Here is a 15,909-nt window from a genome sequence, read left to right as displayed (position 1 = left end):
GTGCCTGTGTGTGTGCGTGCGTGTGAGTGTGTGGGTGCCTGTGTGTGTGCATGTGCATGAGTATGTGTGTGGGTGTGTGCTTTGCTTGCGCGGCCGTCATAATAACTACACTGGTGTAAAGACACTTACCAATAAATAGAGTTGCGCTTTGAACATCAATAACAGTCAAATACATTTTAAGTTATTTTAAGTATTTTCAGCTTCAGACATGATGACCCTGAACCAGACCCTGTCCAACAAGTGTTTTTGCTAAACTACTTATGGTTGTACTTGAGATGTGCATCACCACATGACATCTCTGGCTCAGGCTGTGAAGTCTTGAGTCACCACCATGTTGAAGTTGTTGCCCTCAGTCTGTGTCCGACACCTGCTGACCGCCTTTCTTATTTCATTTTGTACCTGCACAGTGAAGCAGTGATCCTCGTATCACAAGAAGACAAAGCAAAAGCCACCACAATGGTCGCACTGATCTGATAGAATGTACAAGGAAATAACACTGGTTACCTCAGCATTCAGGAAGCAGTATAACAGTGCCACAATGAAGCCCTGTTAAGAAATATGTACAAAGTAGTTACTTCTTATATCTGTGAAGGCAAGCTGTCTTGTCTAGGGCAGTGGTTCTCAAACTTTTTCAGGCCAAGGACCACTTAACCAATAACAAAGTAAAACTCACATGCATGTCTCCACTAACTATGGTTTAGCAGCAAAAATAACACCATGATATCTTACCTGGAAAGAGCCAAGAACAAGTTCAAAGAGAAGCCGAGCCTTTATCCCCACATGCTCGGGAAAAAGGGCGAACACGATGTAGTGCACACCAAACAACGGGATCAGCAGCAGCGTCGATTTTGCGAGTCGCCTGCAGGGGGCAGATAATCGCCACCGGTTAGAAAGGACACAGAAGATGAGAGGACACAGAGGTCACCATTCACCTTTACCTCTGTCTTAAGAGGTGAATTTTTTTTATCCTCAATCCAGTTTGTCTGAGATCCCCTGATCATAGAAATAAGGACTGCACTGTGATCATAAACGTAGCAAGTCCATTTTGTCTTCACCTGTTCTAAACCAGTTTGATTTTGGGGTTGAATGCTGACTGGCTGAAGGTCTCACCTGCAGAGCGGCTTGTCTCCCCCAGAAGAGTCAGGTGTCTTGGTCTTCATCACTATGATCCTACTGATGTTCACAAACACTATGAAGTTCACCTGAGGTGTGACAAGGGAAAAAAACTGAAGAATGACTCGTTTTTGTATGGCCACTGAGATATTTTTGCCATGTTTTTATGGCATTTTGGTCATGCTTACAAACACAGATATCAGGATGGGTGTTTTAATGATCCACCAGAGGGCGCTGTCCAAATCATCCCAGCACCTGAGTGGTTTCAGACAAACGTCACAAGGAAGATCATTTTGTCAGTCATTTAGTATGTGAAGAGATGTAACTTCTTGTACATGGCAGTGTGATACAGTTGTATGACTGAATATGTCTCACCCCAAATTGTTGTACTGACTTTGAAGCAAGGTCCAAATCACAATTGTTACTGAGGGCGTTCCTGCAACAAGAGTAGCACCAAAAGGTTTGGCAACACAAACACAGATTTGAATGAAGTAACATTACAGCTCAAGGTAATTATGTTTATGTGTATAGTTTATATTTCTTAGCAAATTATTTTGTCCGAAACAACTTACATGATGAACTGCATATTCTGCTACTGCCAGGAACAAGTTGGTAAGCTAGCTTGCATGACAAAATAAAAGTGTGCAGATCAGCAGAAGACGTTTTCAGATCTTACCCCATCCTATGAAGGTATACCACCAGAAGAATGTTCTCTTGTTGGCAAAAGAGAAGATCAGGAGGGTCTGTAGAAACAAGCCTTCCACAAGCAGCCAGAAGAAGTTGGCCAGGACACAGTACTGGAAGAATGTCACCGCCGCCTTGCACCCCACCTGATAGGTGGGGAAGACTTAATGCACCAATGCACCATTTTCAATATTCACTGCCTTTCCTATAGTATTCCATTCCTAATATATGACTCATTAATCGGTTGTGGGGCTTGGACATAATGTAATTTCTCCTGAACATGGAGCAGACAGAAAATATATGAGTGCACTGACAAGGTGCTTTATGGATGCAAACATTTACAAGCAATCTCTGGGAAATGTTCTTAAAGGTCCTTGAGTGATGTTTATGGATGTGACAACAAAAACCGTTACCGTGGAGACAGTACAGTGGTCCAGTGTCTTGTCCTCAAACAGAACTGCATCCTTCACAAACACAGCCACTCCACGCAGGATGAAGGTGGAGAACAGGTTCAGGTGGATGTAGGTGCGAGTGCACAGGAGTCTCCTGTTAAAGCAACAACATATATTTTTGTCATTTATGTCATCTTGGGTTATTATAGCCCAAAAACACTTCAAGTACGGTAGATGAGGCATCTAGCATGTCAAAACCCAAATTTATGTTAACTTTGCTTGTATATTCCATAGTTCATAACTTCAAAAACACTGAGTCCATCTGGGTCCAGTGGCAATGCCTTTAGTTAAAATTCATGATTATCACCTGAAGGTGAGGAAGATGAGCACAGCCACACACAGCGAGCCCAAAGACACTCCATACCCAACAGAGTACATCAGCTTCACCAGGGCAAAGTACTCCTGCTGTGTGCAGGACAGGATAAAAGAGATCATATGGAATAACATTCTTTATATGACATACACTGTAGCTTGAGGTACGGTATGGTAGGCCTATGGTATGATATGGCATACATGATGAACAAAGGGAGAACGCACACTCTCGCAGCTCACATGCCAGTAGTTTAATGCAAACAACGTTTCGGCTTGTGGCCTTTCTCAAGTCTTACAAACAACCAGTGGAAGAACACACCTAATATGGTGACAACCAAGCATGTGATTGGTCTAATACACCTGTAGTACATTATCAGAGATGAGCTTGATTTGACTCACTTTTCTGGGATTCATTCATTCATTCATAACTTGTTATGACAAAAACTGAATGTCACTTAATAACAGCAGCGGTATGTCATAAACGTTTATGACTTGTTTATGACACATTCATGACAGTGTCATGTCACTCTTATGTCCATACTGTCAAGTAAAGTGTAACCAAACATTTTAATTCAAAATTCACATTTAGACCCAGAGGAGGGTCTTGAGGTAGTGAATATAAAAGTTTTCTCTTTGGGATAGTAGTTTATCTAGATTACCACCCCGTCTGGACAGGGAAACTTTCACTATTCCTATATATCTAAGGGAAGCTATTGGGTGTCATTCCTCTAAGAAATGTGCTGCCACTGGATAGTTTACATTCTTACACCGGATTATACTACGATGTTCAGCAATGTGTTTTTAATTCCCTGATGGTTTTTACAATATATGCCTTCCATTACGGGCAAGTGATTAGATAAATAACTGATTTGGTGTTACAAGTTATCATCCCTTTAATTGGAATACTTTTACCAGTGTGAGGGTGTCTGAAAGTAGTACATTTGTATGTATAATTGCATTGTGCAGAACACCCAATATCACCATGACATGCCATATTAAATTGAATATGGTTGTAGTGGAATCTGTAGAATTCAGTTTAACAGTTTGGCTGGTGGTGGTTAGGGAGGTTCCCCTATTCAGTGCAAAAAAAAAATGTTGCTGTTGTTGTTGCTTTTAGATTATGGGTGCCACTAATTCCTCCCTGATACCTGGTCTGCTGTGTCGTCCTCTTGGATGCTGCTCTCGTCGTGAAAGCAGGCTCTGTAGTAGGACACGCTGGGTTTGCTCCAGCCCTGACTGGTGCAGTTCCTCCAGATGAGGACTAGAGCAGAAACACGGTAGCCATTTTCACAAGCAAAACCAGTTCATATAGAACCAGTTCATATAGAACAAAATGACCTATTTTTATGTCTTGGCAAAAGTCATCCAATTTAACACGGAACACGTGTATTACGTATTATTTCCACAATACCCTGCTGACACAGAACATGCACGTCCGGAGCGACATGTGGAAATGAATTCTAATTGTGTCACGCTGATATACTAGGAAGTGACTGATTAAGCCTGCAGGGTTTCTCTTCGACTTCTGACTGAGAGGGACATTGCAGGTGGAGATGAGTTATCTGATTGGCATGTCGGTTTTTACCGTGTGGGAGATTGTGGTGCTGCAGAGGGAGGGGGCAGGAAGCGGAGACGGTCTCCCCGACAAGAGCCCACGGCCAGCAGCTAACTCCGTCCCACTCTATTGCACAGCCTGGACATGCATGAGGATAAGGACACACACACACACAAATGCGCGCAAACGCACACACACACACACACACACACATACACTCACACACACACACACACACACACACACAAACGCACTCACACACATAAGCCCAGAGAGAGAGAGAGTCATACAATTGTGTGTGTGTGTGTGTATGTGTATAAGAGGGGGATAGAGAGAGAGAAAGACACAATATTTGCACTCCAGTGAAGCTGATGGTCAACTGATAATGCGTACAGAAGAGGCACAGGTTTTCCTATTACAATATCTTTTTTTTTCATTTATGGAGACCCTTTATGTTTTTCATATTTCTTATAGCTGATTTTTCAAAATAGTTGCATTGTAGTTGCAACACATGTAATTATATATTTTTTATATATATTTTATATTTATATTTTATAAAACCAATTACTTTTAATGGTAAAGTAGTTCTTCTCAATGCCACTAATCATGCATAATAGATTTGAATACATAAACCCATTGAATGCATATTAAATATTTACATAGAGAGTGATGGAGTGTATGTGATCAGATCATCAGTATTCTGTGCTCACATGACCAAAAGAATGAAAAGTGCAACGTTTTGTGTTTGCTTTTAAATGTCATGTGCAATTTCCATCTGAGGCTGTTTCTTTCCCCACTCAGACCATGTGAAAGTTACATGATGCTTTGAACACACTTTTGCCATTTAGAGAAACAAGAAGTGTGTAATGGAATGAAATGTGTCAAATTTGTGCTCTGTACTGAGAGACGTCCTATGGGGAAACAGGTCAGAGTATTTTTTGTGAAAATGCAGGTCTTTGTGAATCCCTTTGTTTTAACTACAATAAAGCCACACAAAGCCATATTGAAATTAATTTGAATAATACAAATTATAATATGAAAGGCATGACAGCCATTTCTAAATATGATGCTGTCACTGAAGTTACCTGCAGTCCTATTGGATGAGGAAGGATGCTGTCCTCTGTGTTTATTCATCTCTAGCATGCACTCATTCTCTTGTTTCTGCAGGTGATGTATGATCGAACACTCCGCATGTGTGCTGCTCACCTGTAAAGATGACACATTTACAGACACATTAAAACACACAGATACTGCATACCTGAATTCAGGTACACAATTCCATTCTTAAGCAGAAAAATGTAAAAAAAAAAAAAAAAGGCGTTTTAGTTAAAAAAAAATAATAAAAAAAATGGTTGTTACAGTACATCAGTACACTACAGCTCACCACATGAGCTCTGGAAATTGTGCATGTAGGACAAGAATGGGTCCTGGATTTTAAGCTTTTGAAAATGAGAAAAAGCACACTTACCATTCTTATCCATCTCATAAGAGACAAACACAGCAGTATGCTAGAGATGTCCATTGTCCCCATCTTGGGCATACAGGACCACAGTAGCACTGGCAGAGTTTAGGTCTAGTCCTCGAAGTTCTTTCCACCTCTAAAGAAGTGACGCTTTCTGCCACTGGTTTTCTGTCTCCCACGTACACAACTAAACTAGAGCTGTATCCTGAATGGTACTGCCCACTAGTGTGATCACACTCTAACTGCCCTACTTAAAACAGGACTCCTACTTTTCCAAAGATCGTACCATGACAATGGTGAAAAAAAACACATCTTTTATGCTCAGTGCAAGAATGTGATGTGCATAGGTACCGAGACATTATGCACACAAATTTACAGTGAATTAAAATTACCTGTGTGCTTTCACTTGCTCCCACTGCAGAGGCTGTGGCACACCTCTCTGGTCGTCCACTCCATGGAGGTACTAAACAAATTTCTCTCTTCTCTCTCTCTCTATCTCTAAACTCAGAAATCAGGCACATTTTTACAGCTTGACTGAACTCATGTTACATCTCCAAGATAAAAGCATGACATCACCTGGGAACTGGGAATGGGAATGCAAATGAACCAATCAGAAATTGAAGAATGCAGGAAAGAAAGAATAGAAGACAAACAAGAGCACTCAAGCACGACTCAAACCCAATGGGGCGAGAAAGGAAACAACGGATTTCCATAAAAGACCACAAGGATTTTTTTTTTTGTGCTGTTTGACACGTATGCTGAAATCCAACTGCTGTCTCTTTCAGAGAACTACTTCTGATTTAGTATTTACAGGTACAGATGGACCATGACATTCACTCTATCTATTATTGAAATATGTCCCCTCCCTAAGGACCAGTGAAGCAGAAGGTAGCAGATATCGTGAGTGTCCCTTTCCCCCATTTAACAGAACAATCATACAATATTTAATGTGTGGCATCATTCAGGAAATAAGCAGAGCATGAGGCAAGGGCTTGTCTTGAGCTGGTCTGCATAGGCTTCTGGTCGGCAGAGGACTTATCCTACTTGTCAGTGATGTGCACATTATAACTGACCATTTCACTAATCTAACACAAGCTTACCTCTGCATAAACCACTCAGCAGAAGTCGTCATGTGGCAGCTCTGGAACAACTTCTTTTGCTTCTGTGGCTTTCGTGACACACAACCTGTACATAAAATCACAAATGTCAGAGGTCACATAGAAACCGTGTTGGTTTTAAAGTCCTTCTCTGTTGGCTGTAATGTTCATTTGAGAGACCAAGTTATCAGTTATCGTTATGGTCATATAGGGATTGTCAAAGTTTTTTTTTTCTTTTTTTTTTCCGTCATCTACTTCCTGAATTTTTGGTCAACGATACCCGGGACACCGAACCACCGGGGCACATGAAATTTGGTGGGTATGTAGCCCCACTAGACTTTTACGGAAATATTTTGTTTCGTCCCCGGGGGCCACTCCCCCCCCCGTGCTGGGCCCCCCGAACCGCAAAAAAAGCAGTTTTTCCTAAATAACTACCTGAACCGTGGCACCGAGGATGAAGAATCTTTTATGGTATGTTGGTCTCAAGGGCCCACATCAACCTGGCCCATAATCACTTATTTGTGATTTGCACCCCCCCCCGGTAAAATATTTAAATACAATATTATTCTGCTTTAATCGCCCCTATCTTCAGTTAAGATGTTCAGAACTGCACCAAATTTTATGTGTATGATTGACCTGGCATTCTCTGGGGGTATGCCAAGTTTCGTAGAATTTCATCCATGGGGGGGTCTAAAAAAAATTAGGTTATGTGTACATTTAGTGACTGTACACTCATTGGCCTGTAGACTGCGGTGCACACATATACACATGCACACACACACAGGCACCCACATACTATCGGTATTAGAACGGCCGATACATAATTACAAATTCAGGAGGATTAAAAGAAAGCCAAATATTCATCATCATCATCATGGCTGCATTTCCAGTATTGGCGATAAGTAGTCGTTTGTCCACTGGATGGCGCATCGTTGCAGTGAGACATAATTTTGTTGGAAGTTAAAATTGGGTTGGAAAAACAATGGACGCTTCCTACAGGACTGTAGTTTACCGCAGAGAACGTCTAATAAGGATAAGACGATGTTCACATGAAATGTTATTCTCATTTCTTCTTGAAGCCGAAATAAATCTGAGGATGTTTATCGGACATGCTTGGTTTTTACTGCAGGTACGTTAATCTTATAATATCAATAAGGACCTATGTTACCGATAGCCTTGGTTGAGTGAGTGATGGAGGCCAATTTGATTGATTGCATTTGTAGAAAACTATAAATGCGGTTATACCAAGCAAATTGATAGCAGCACTGTAATTGTATCTTTCGACTGTCATTTGTTGCACGTGCTACAAAAATCATTCTGTGCAATGGAAGATTTACCAACGTTACACCGGTCTGATACAGTTTTGCCTATACTGTACATGCGTGAGACTGAGACGCCTGTTTATTTTGTTTTAAGTGCGTGCAGGGTGTGAGAGGGGAATCGATGTGCTTTGATTCCAGCTTGGTAGTTGTAGTCTGTGAAATTAAAAAGCACGTGTGTGTGAAGTATCCAAACAATGACACCTTCATTTCATTATGGCTGCTTTAGCAACACACCTTAAGCTACTGTGTAGTGGGTCCCATTTAGAAGTGGCTACTCCATTCGCGCTTTCCTTGACTCATGGAGCTGCGTGAATTTTATTACAACTTTTCGCCACGATATGGCAGTTTAAGTCCGCTTGATACTGTAAGGCGTAAGCCATTGGTTTCCAAAGGAGATTTTATTTGTGTCGCCAGCATAGCCTATTGACAATTTATGTTGTAAATAGGCCTACCTTATAAGCCTACCTGTAGCTTAGGGAAGCTAACAACTTTCTATTACATTACATTACATTACATTACATTACATTACATTTGGCTGACGCTTTTTAACCAAAGCGACTAACAACATGGTAAACAGTAAGTTTTAGAACAATTCTCACAATTTTAGGACAGTTTAAAAAAAACACATTAGAGTACAGTAAGAATAAGTGCGTCTGTGAGTGCTGTATTTTAACAGTTACTTGTCAGTTTAAACAGCTGGTGAGTGCTAGGATCAGTAAGACTTGTTGTAAGTGTTGCTATGAGAGTAGATGTTCTCTAAAGAGCTGGGTCTTCAGGAGTTTTTTGAACGTGGAAAAGGATGTCCCTGCCCTTGTAGGAACTGGCAGTGTGTTCCACCAACGAGGAACAACAGATGAGAAAAGTTTGGATTGGCTTGAGCGTACCGGTGGTAGAGCTAGACGTCGTTCGTCAGAGGAGCGCAGCGGTCTGGAGGTAGTGTAAGTCTGTATGAGGGCATTCAAGTAGGTGGGAGCAGAACCGGAGACTACTTTGTAGGCAAGCGTTAGAGACTTGAATTTGATGCGGGCCGCCATAGGTAGCCAGTGTAGCTGGATGAGCAGCGGGGTAACATGTGCCCTTTTGGGTTGGTTGTAGACCAGGCGCGCCGCTGCGTTCTGGATCATCTGAAGTGGTTTCACTGCGCAGGCTGGGAGACCTGTCAGGAGGGCATTGCAGTAGTCGAGTCGTGAGATGACTATTGCCTGAACCAGAAGTTGGGTAGCATCTTGAGTCAAGTAAGTCCTGATTTTCCGTATGTTGTAGAGTGCGAAACGGCATGACCGGGCGACTGAGGCAACATGATCTGAGAAGTTTAGTTGGTTGTCGAGAACAACTCCTAGATTTCTTGCAGTCCTGGTCGGTGAAACAGACAGGGAGTCAAATTTGATGTTGATGTCGTGGTGTATGGTAGGTTTAGCTGGGATGACCAGCAGTTCAGTCTTTGAGAGGTTCAGCTGGAGGTGGTGTGCCTTCATCCATGTAGCTATGTCTGAAAGGCAATCCGAGATCCGTGCTGAAACCAGGGGGTCGTCAGGTGGAAAGGACAGATAGAGCTGTGTGTCGTCTGCATAGCAGTGGTATGAGAAGCCGTGCGAACGGATAATCTGTCCCAAGGAGGTGGTGTAGATAGCAAAGAGGAGGGGGCCCAGCACTGAGCCCTGGGGGACCCCTGTGGTGAGATGGTGAGGTGCAGATAGCTGACCAAGCCATGATACGTTAAACGAGCGTCCTGTGAGGTAGGATTCAAACCAGGAGAGAGCAGCTCCGGAGATTCCCATGTCAGCGAGTATAGAGAGAAGGATACGGTGATTAACCGTGTCAAAGGCAGCCGATAAGTCAAGCAGAATGAGTAGGCTACTGATGACCGAGCGGTCGCCCTGGCTTCTTTTAAGGCTTCTGTTACAGACAGCAGAGCCGTTTCGGTAGAGTGGCCGCTTTTGAACCCAGACTGATTTGGATCCAGAAGGTTGTTCTGTGAAAGGAAGTCAGAGACCTGTTTGGAGACTGCTCGTTCAATGCCTTTGGATAGGAAAGGCAGTAGTGAGACAGGGCGGTAGTTCTCGACTTGAGCAGGGTTGAGAGAAGCTTTCTTAAGTAACGGTGTTACCCGGGCCATTTTGAACGCTGTTGGAAATGTGCCGGAGGTTAGCGAGGCATTGATCACATGTGTGATAGCTGGAGCGATGGTCGGGCTGATGGACTGAAGTAGGCTCGTAGGTATAGGATCCAGCGAGCATGTGGTAGGACGGCTGCATGTCAGGAGTCTGGACACTTCACTCTCGGAGAGAGGCGTGAATGCTGAAAAAGATGTTCCAGCAGTCCCTGGAGGTTGTAGGAGTGCGGTATCTGAGTCAGATGCGTTGAGTGGGCATGTAGAGAATTGACTGCTGATTGCCGCCACTTTGTTTGTAAAAAATGAGGCGAGGGTGTCTGCAGTAAGGCTGGATGGAGGAGGAGGCAGCTGAGGGTTGAGTAGCGATTTGAAGGTTGAGAAAAGTTTTCGAGTGTCTGTAGCGCTGTTGATTTTGTCATTGTAGAAAGCAGTCTTAGCAGCAGTGATGCTGGCTGAGAAGGAGGTCAGGAGTGTCTGGTAGTTTTTGAGGTCGTCAGCTAGTTTGGATTTGTGCCATTTCCTCTCCGCGGCTCTGAGTTTGGTGCGCTGCGATCGGAGGGTATCATTTAGCCATGGATGAGAATGTTTGGATCGAGCTGGCCTTGTGGTAAGAGGGCACAGCTCGTCTAGACACGAGGTCAGTGTGGAGCAGAGCGAGTCAGTGGCTTCATTGACCTCCAGAGAGGAGAAGGTGTTGAGTGGAGGTAGATCGGAGGCAACCACAGAGGAGAAGTGCGTATTAGGATCAAGTTTGTTAGTTACAGTTTTGTCATAACTCCCTGATGCATTTTTGCATTTAGAATAGCCAGAGCGTGGATATCTCAATCGGAAAATTAAACAATATCGGGTGCCTATGGACTAGGCTGGGTGAACCCAGCCTGCCTGCCCGCTATTTATTTTTTGATTTCTTAAAAGATTGAGCTTGGTCTGGTGAAAGCCAGACTAGCCATGGACCTCAGTTACACAATGCAAGGGAACATGAATCAGCCTATATTTGCACGAAAAATAATGGACAACAGCTCTTCAACTTTGGCCCGTTAAAATGTGTATGAACAGTCTTGCGACGAATTTCATCAAGGCCCATTTGAACATGTCAGTTATTTGCACCACTGGTTAGATGTAAAACAGCATTTCGTTTCAGACTACTGTTAGGCTACTTAATTTGTGCATTAACAATAACGTCAGACTACTGTTACTTAATTTGTGCATTGACAATAAAGTATTACATGAACTAAAGATGATTAAAATCTTATGTAGAAGAAGAAACGTTCACAAAAAATCCATCCATCCAAAAATGACCTTTGTTTTTGATAGCTGTTGAAAACGGCATGGAACTGACAGAGGTGTTTTTGTTTATAAATAAATAAATAAATAACATTATGCTGATACCTTTTGCTTTTCCCAAATACAATAGCCTACAGGTGTAAGTGACCTTTCATCAATCCAGTTGCAATGGATGAACTGTGATGAACTGCCCTACTTGTGATTGTTTAGAGATTTTAAAGGTATTTTAAAGGCAATTTATAACAATGCTACATCTTCTTTGGCTATTCTACAATCTATTCACCTTTTCAGCACCAGTAGGCTACTTTCTGTGCAGCCGCACACACACACTCAGGCATGCCAAACAAGCATACACAAAAGTTTCAAGAGTGGGGGATGGATAAAATATGGAGACAAATTGAAGTGTGATTTATTTTCGCGGAACGGATGTACAGGACTGAGCGGCGGTCATATTTTGTACCGCTATGCGGTACATCTAGTTCTCAATTGTTTTTAGGATGCTGAGCCACAAACCTTCCCAGCAAGAATAGATGGTAGACCACATACAAGTCTCCAGACTTGATTAGAGCTTTAAACATATTGGAACACTGGAAGTCACTGAAACATCAACACGGCAAGTACCAATTTTATTTCCAATGTATTTATTTATACCGTACATTAGGCTACATTTATTTTATATAATTTAATGTAAAAGAGATCAGGGACACGGGTGACTTTATCATCTTTAATCAGTTCAGTTCTGCAAAGCCCAGCTTTAACTTTGTATTATTATTATTATAATTATTATTATTATTATAATAGTAATAATAATTATAATAATTTAAATCTACCCATTGAAAGGGGCCTATTTGTCTAAGGCCAGCTGGGAAAATGGGTAAATCAGGATAAACATATTAGCATATAAGCATATGATAGCCTACAGTACATGTAGGTTTACTGGAGGAAGAAAACATGGAGGGCCAGCATTCAGTGCAGGTTGTAGAACAGCTTGGCACAGGATACACAGGTCACTGATGCAAGCTAGAAACAGTTCTACCATTTCTAATGAGGTATGATAGCCTAGGTAGCCTATAATAAAATAATAATTATATAATAATAATTTGGTTAGCCTATAGGCCTAGATTCAAGCATAATAGGCCTACAGCACAAAAGATGCTCAAAACTAAATGCTGATGTGATATGCTGTGTCTTCTTTGAAGGACACTATCTATATCATCCTGAACTTTATGAGCTCAGGGTTAACATACTGTATATAGTAGGCTACCATTCATCATATGACACTTGTTTTGTTTGTTCTCACCACTTTTGTATCCTCTAAATGGGCCTGTAGTCCCACATTTAATATGAAAATAAGCAGCTCAGTCTGGCTATGGTGAAAGAGGATATTTTAATATTTTAAAATGCAAATGAAAAGCTTTAATGGTAGGCTATAATGTGAACTCCGGCCATTCAAGCAAGAACAGTCTCGATCTGCACGTACACTGCAGTGGGGCTTTTTAACAGAGGCAGATTTCGACTGAAGGAGTGGGAGTAACCCATATGGGAGGAAACCAATCGTAAATGCTGTGGCAACGCAATTTACTGCTAGCTTGCCATCTATGTTGGCATGAACAGGATTTCTCAGATTGATCCTGCTTTAAACACGTTCATGGTACAACGCCGTTAACAGAAGACACAACCTTTCGGGTAACTTCCTGCAAGTGGCATATTCTTATATTATTGAGGAAAAATGTTCTTTCTATGTTGATTGTCGATTTTAAAACATACCAGAGGTAGCTTAACGTTAAGCGTTGTTTTCCAAGTACCAAACAGCTAGCACTAGCTAATCTAACGTTACGTCCAACGCAATGGCACGATTACAGTCTCTTGTGTTGAGATATTTTAAATGAATATGTTTAGCGAATGTTACACGTCTGACATTAGCAACTCCAGCATTTCCAGGCGTTTCCTGTCTTAAACTTGTAAGCGTTGCCACTTCGGATAGCAAGGAAATGTTACTTGCCTGCACCATGCACAGCTAGCAAGCTAGCTGTCAGCCCAACTAAGTCATTTCCTTAATTTTTAATTTTTGAAACACCAATATGACAATCCTTAACTTAGTGAATGCGTTCTGAATTATGTGAAAGTAGCTATGGATCTGGTTACAATGTGTGTAAACATTAGCAGTGATGCTGTAATATGTTTTTCACTGAGAAGAAATGAACTGTCATGTTTGAAATGTTGTGCAATTCAAATCCCAAGTTGCTAGCTAGCAATGTTAGCATCCTGCCGTTGGATGGATGTAAAACTTATGCTAAAACTTTTCTGCTGACTCTAGACTCGATTAGAGCCAATGTCTGTGTGACTCTATGCAACACTATACAAGGATGCTTGCACCTTAAACTTACATTTTGTCGTGGAGTTGTTGGACAAACTAACTTTTCAGCTAAGTAGACAGTCGCAGTGTGGTGCATTAGCTACCAGACGAGGCAAAATACAACAAGTGGCTGAATGTGGAACTAGCATTCATGTCCAGCACGGAATTAGCATGAGCTCGGGGCACAAGATTCCCACACGACTCTGAGCATAATTCTTTCATTATTTTTCCAGAATCGGAGGTCGGGGTTTCTGAATTTCCGCCTTATTATTAACGTATCATAAACATTATAAGCAACTCCTAAACAGAGACAAACGCAATTCATCTGGTGTATTCCGCTCAGTTCATTATCCATGAAATAGTTGGTTGTCAAAATCACCAACGCCGTAACAGATACCCCACCTTGAACGCAAGGTCACAGCTAATCGTTTTGTTTAAATTGCTTTTTTTGTATGTCTTAATTTATTTAGGTTTGAACAGATAGACATGGTTGTACACCAGTTGTGGTTCTTGCAAACGTTGAAAGCAGCTCAGTATCACCTTTGCTTTTCAAAATCTCAAATGCCGAATTGTAAATGCTTTAGGAAAGACTGAAATCAACCGCGCTAGAGAGCACGCATGCACTGTAAACACGAGATGGATTTCAATATGAAAGAATAGTTCGTATTTGGAAGCAGTCTGAAGGATGTGGTGATTCTAGTGTGAAGCACTTTGACAGTAACGGGCCACAGGGTAGATATGAGGGGGGCTACCATGCACCGCCCAACGAAACGATGTTTGTTTTTTTAGAGGTTTGGATATGATGGATATATTATTTTGAATGTCAGCATTAAAATAAATGGGGATATTTCAGGTCTATCCGTATTAGATGATGGATTGCACCATATATATTTTTTTATAGGATTGTTCACATAAATCATAATCTCATGTATGTGTCTGGTATGGATACATCCTAGACAGTAAAATAACTTATGACATGGAGTAGGCCTAAATAGTAAAATCTTGACCACTTAACCACAGTATTGTACAGTTCATTCAGTCTTAATCATGTCTGTATTCATATCGAATCGTATAGAGGTTTCAGGCTTCTAGAAAATATATATTTTAGGTGGTTGAATGACCTTTCCCTAAATGTCACAGAGCATGGGCCAAAATTTATTAGTTGTACAACTGGTCCACCTAAGTGTGAGTGCCATTTGAAGCATGGTTTTGTTTGGCTAATGGACCGTATTTTATATTGCTGGTTTGATAATGGCATAATGACCATTTTGGGGCAGCCGTGACCTACTTCGGACCTATAACCGGAGGGTTGCCGGTTCGAACCCCGACCAGTAGGCACGGCTGAAGTGCCCTTGAGCAAGGCACCTAACTCCTCAATGCTCCCCGAGCGCCGCTGTTGATGCAGGCAGCTCACTGCGCCGGGATTAGTGTGTGCTTCACCTCACTGTGTGTACACTGTGTGCTGTATGTGTTTCACTAATTCACGGATTGGGATAAATGCAGAGACCAAATTTCCCTCACAGGATCAAAAGAGTGTATATATACTATACATACCAGCCATTGCTAACACTTGGCTTCCAGTGCAGTACACTGACTCTGCATGTAGGGTGTCCAGAATCTTAAGTAAACTCCAGAGGACACTTGTAGACAAAGTTCAGAAAACTATTTTCGCCTACATATGCATCCATGTCAATCAGACCTTGCCATGTTAACAGGAGGAGTTTTAAGGAAATGCAAACGCTTGTTGATTCACTGCTGTTGCCAAACCGATCTGGGCTGCGACTCATTAAAGTGAATGATGAGGGTCTTAGTAAGTGGCCAAAATGTGCTTGCATCAAGCAGACAAAATCATGCCCCGCATGAAAGTAGGGTTCTTTTTACCGTTTCCCCAATGAAATGCATTCCCCTCATGCTTTCCATGCCTGTTTTTGTCAAGTTTTTGGTTACGTAAGAGGTTGCAGATGAGTGTAGTAAACACTCTCTCCCAGCCGAGCCAGTAGCTCTTGTTCAGTCTGTTATAAATATGCTTGACTCATCTGTTTTTTGTTCACTTTCCCTTTCCACCTCATCCTTTTACTCATTCTTTTCCATCACGCCTGCCTCTCTCGTATCTCTGTGTTACTCCATTCTCAACCCTTTTGTCGTCTCTCTCGCTCCTG

The 15,909-nt window shown here is 41.9% G+C and overlaps 2 protein-coding genes across 6 annotated transcripts in view; one reads left to right on the top strand and one right to left on the bottom strand.

Annotated features, from left to right (window-relative positions):
- Window positions 1-19: 19 nt before the first annotated feature.
- On the bottom strand, window positions 20-14,165 carry ghrhr2 (growth hormone releasing hormone receptor 2). 5 transcript variants are annotated; one of them, XM_042082379.1, is made up of 15 exons: window positions 13,782-14,165; window positions 6,679-6,763; window positions 5,971-6,076; window positions 5,202-5,322; window positions 4,147-4,254; window positions 3,710-3,822; window positions 2,557-2,654; window positions 2,211-2,343; window positions 1,790-1,943; window positions 1,489-1,549; window positions 1,302-1,368; window positions 1,111-1,202; window positions 730-859; window positions 505-546; window positions 20-399 (listed from the first exon to the last, which is right to left on the bottom strand). In XM_042082379.1, the coding sequence occupies exons 2-15, from the start codon at window positions 6,708-6,710 to the stop codon at window positions 304-306; spliced, it is 1,353 nt and encodes a 450-aa protein (XP_041938313.1). In that variant the 5' UTR covers window positions 6,711-6,763; window positions 13,782-14,165; the 3' UTR covers window positions 20-303. The 5 variants fall into 5 exon arrangements, with proteins under 5 accessions (XP_041938313.1, XP_041938314.1, XP_041938316.1 ...); XM_042082380.1 differs by lacking the exon at window positions 5,971-6,076 and adding an exon at window positions 5,501-5,555; XM_042082382.1 differs by lacking the exons at window positions 6,679-6,763; window positions 13,782-14,165 and adding an exon at window positions 5,501-5,555 and having other exon boundaries at window positions 5,971-6,048.
- LOC121699849 (signal transducer and activator of transcription 5B-like) overlaps window positions 12,924-15,909 on the top strand; it is a 34,734-nt gene continuing 31,748 nt past the window's right edge. Inside the window, exon 1 of the mRNA XM_042082324.1 lies at window positions 12,924-13,080. The gene's annotated coding sequence lies outside the window, so the exon portion shown is untranslated. The remainder of the gene's footprint in view (window positions 13,081-15,909) is intronic.

This window comes from Alosa sapidissima, chromosome 24 (assembly GCF_018492685.1).
Source record: "Alosa sapidissima isolate fAloSap1 chromosome 24, fAloSap1.pri, whole genome shotgun sequence".
NCBI lineage: Eukaryota > Metazoa > Chordata > Actinopteri > Clupeiformes > Clupeidae > Alosa > Alosa sapidissima.
This window is presented reverse-complemented; position numbering and strand designations above follow the sequence as displayed.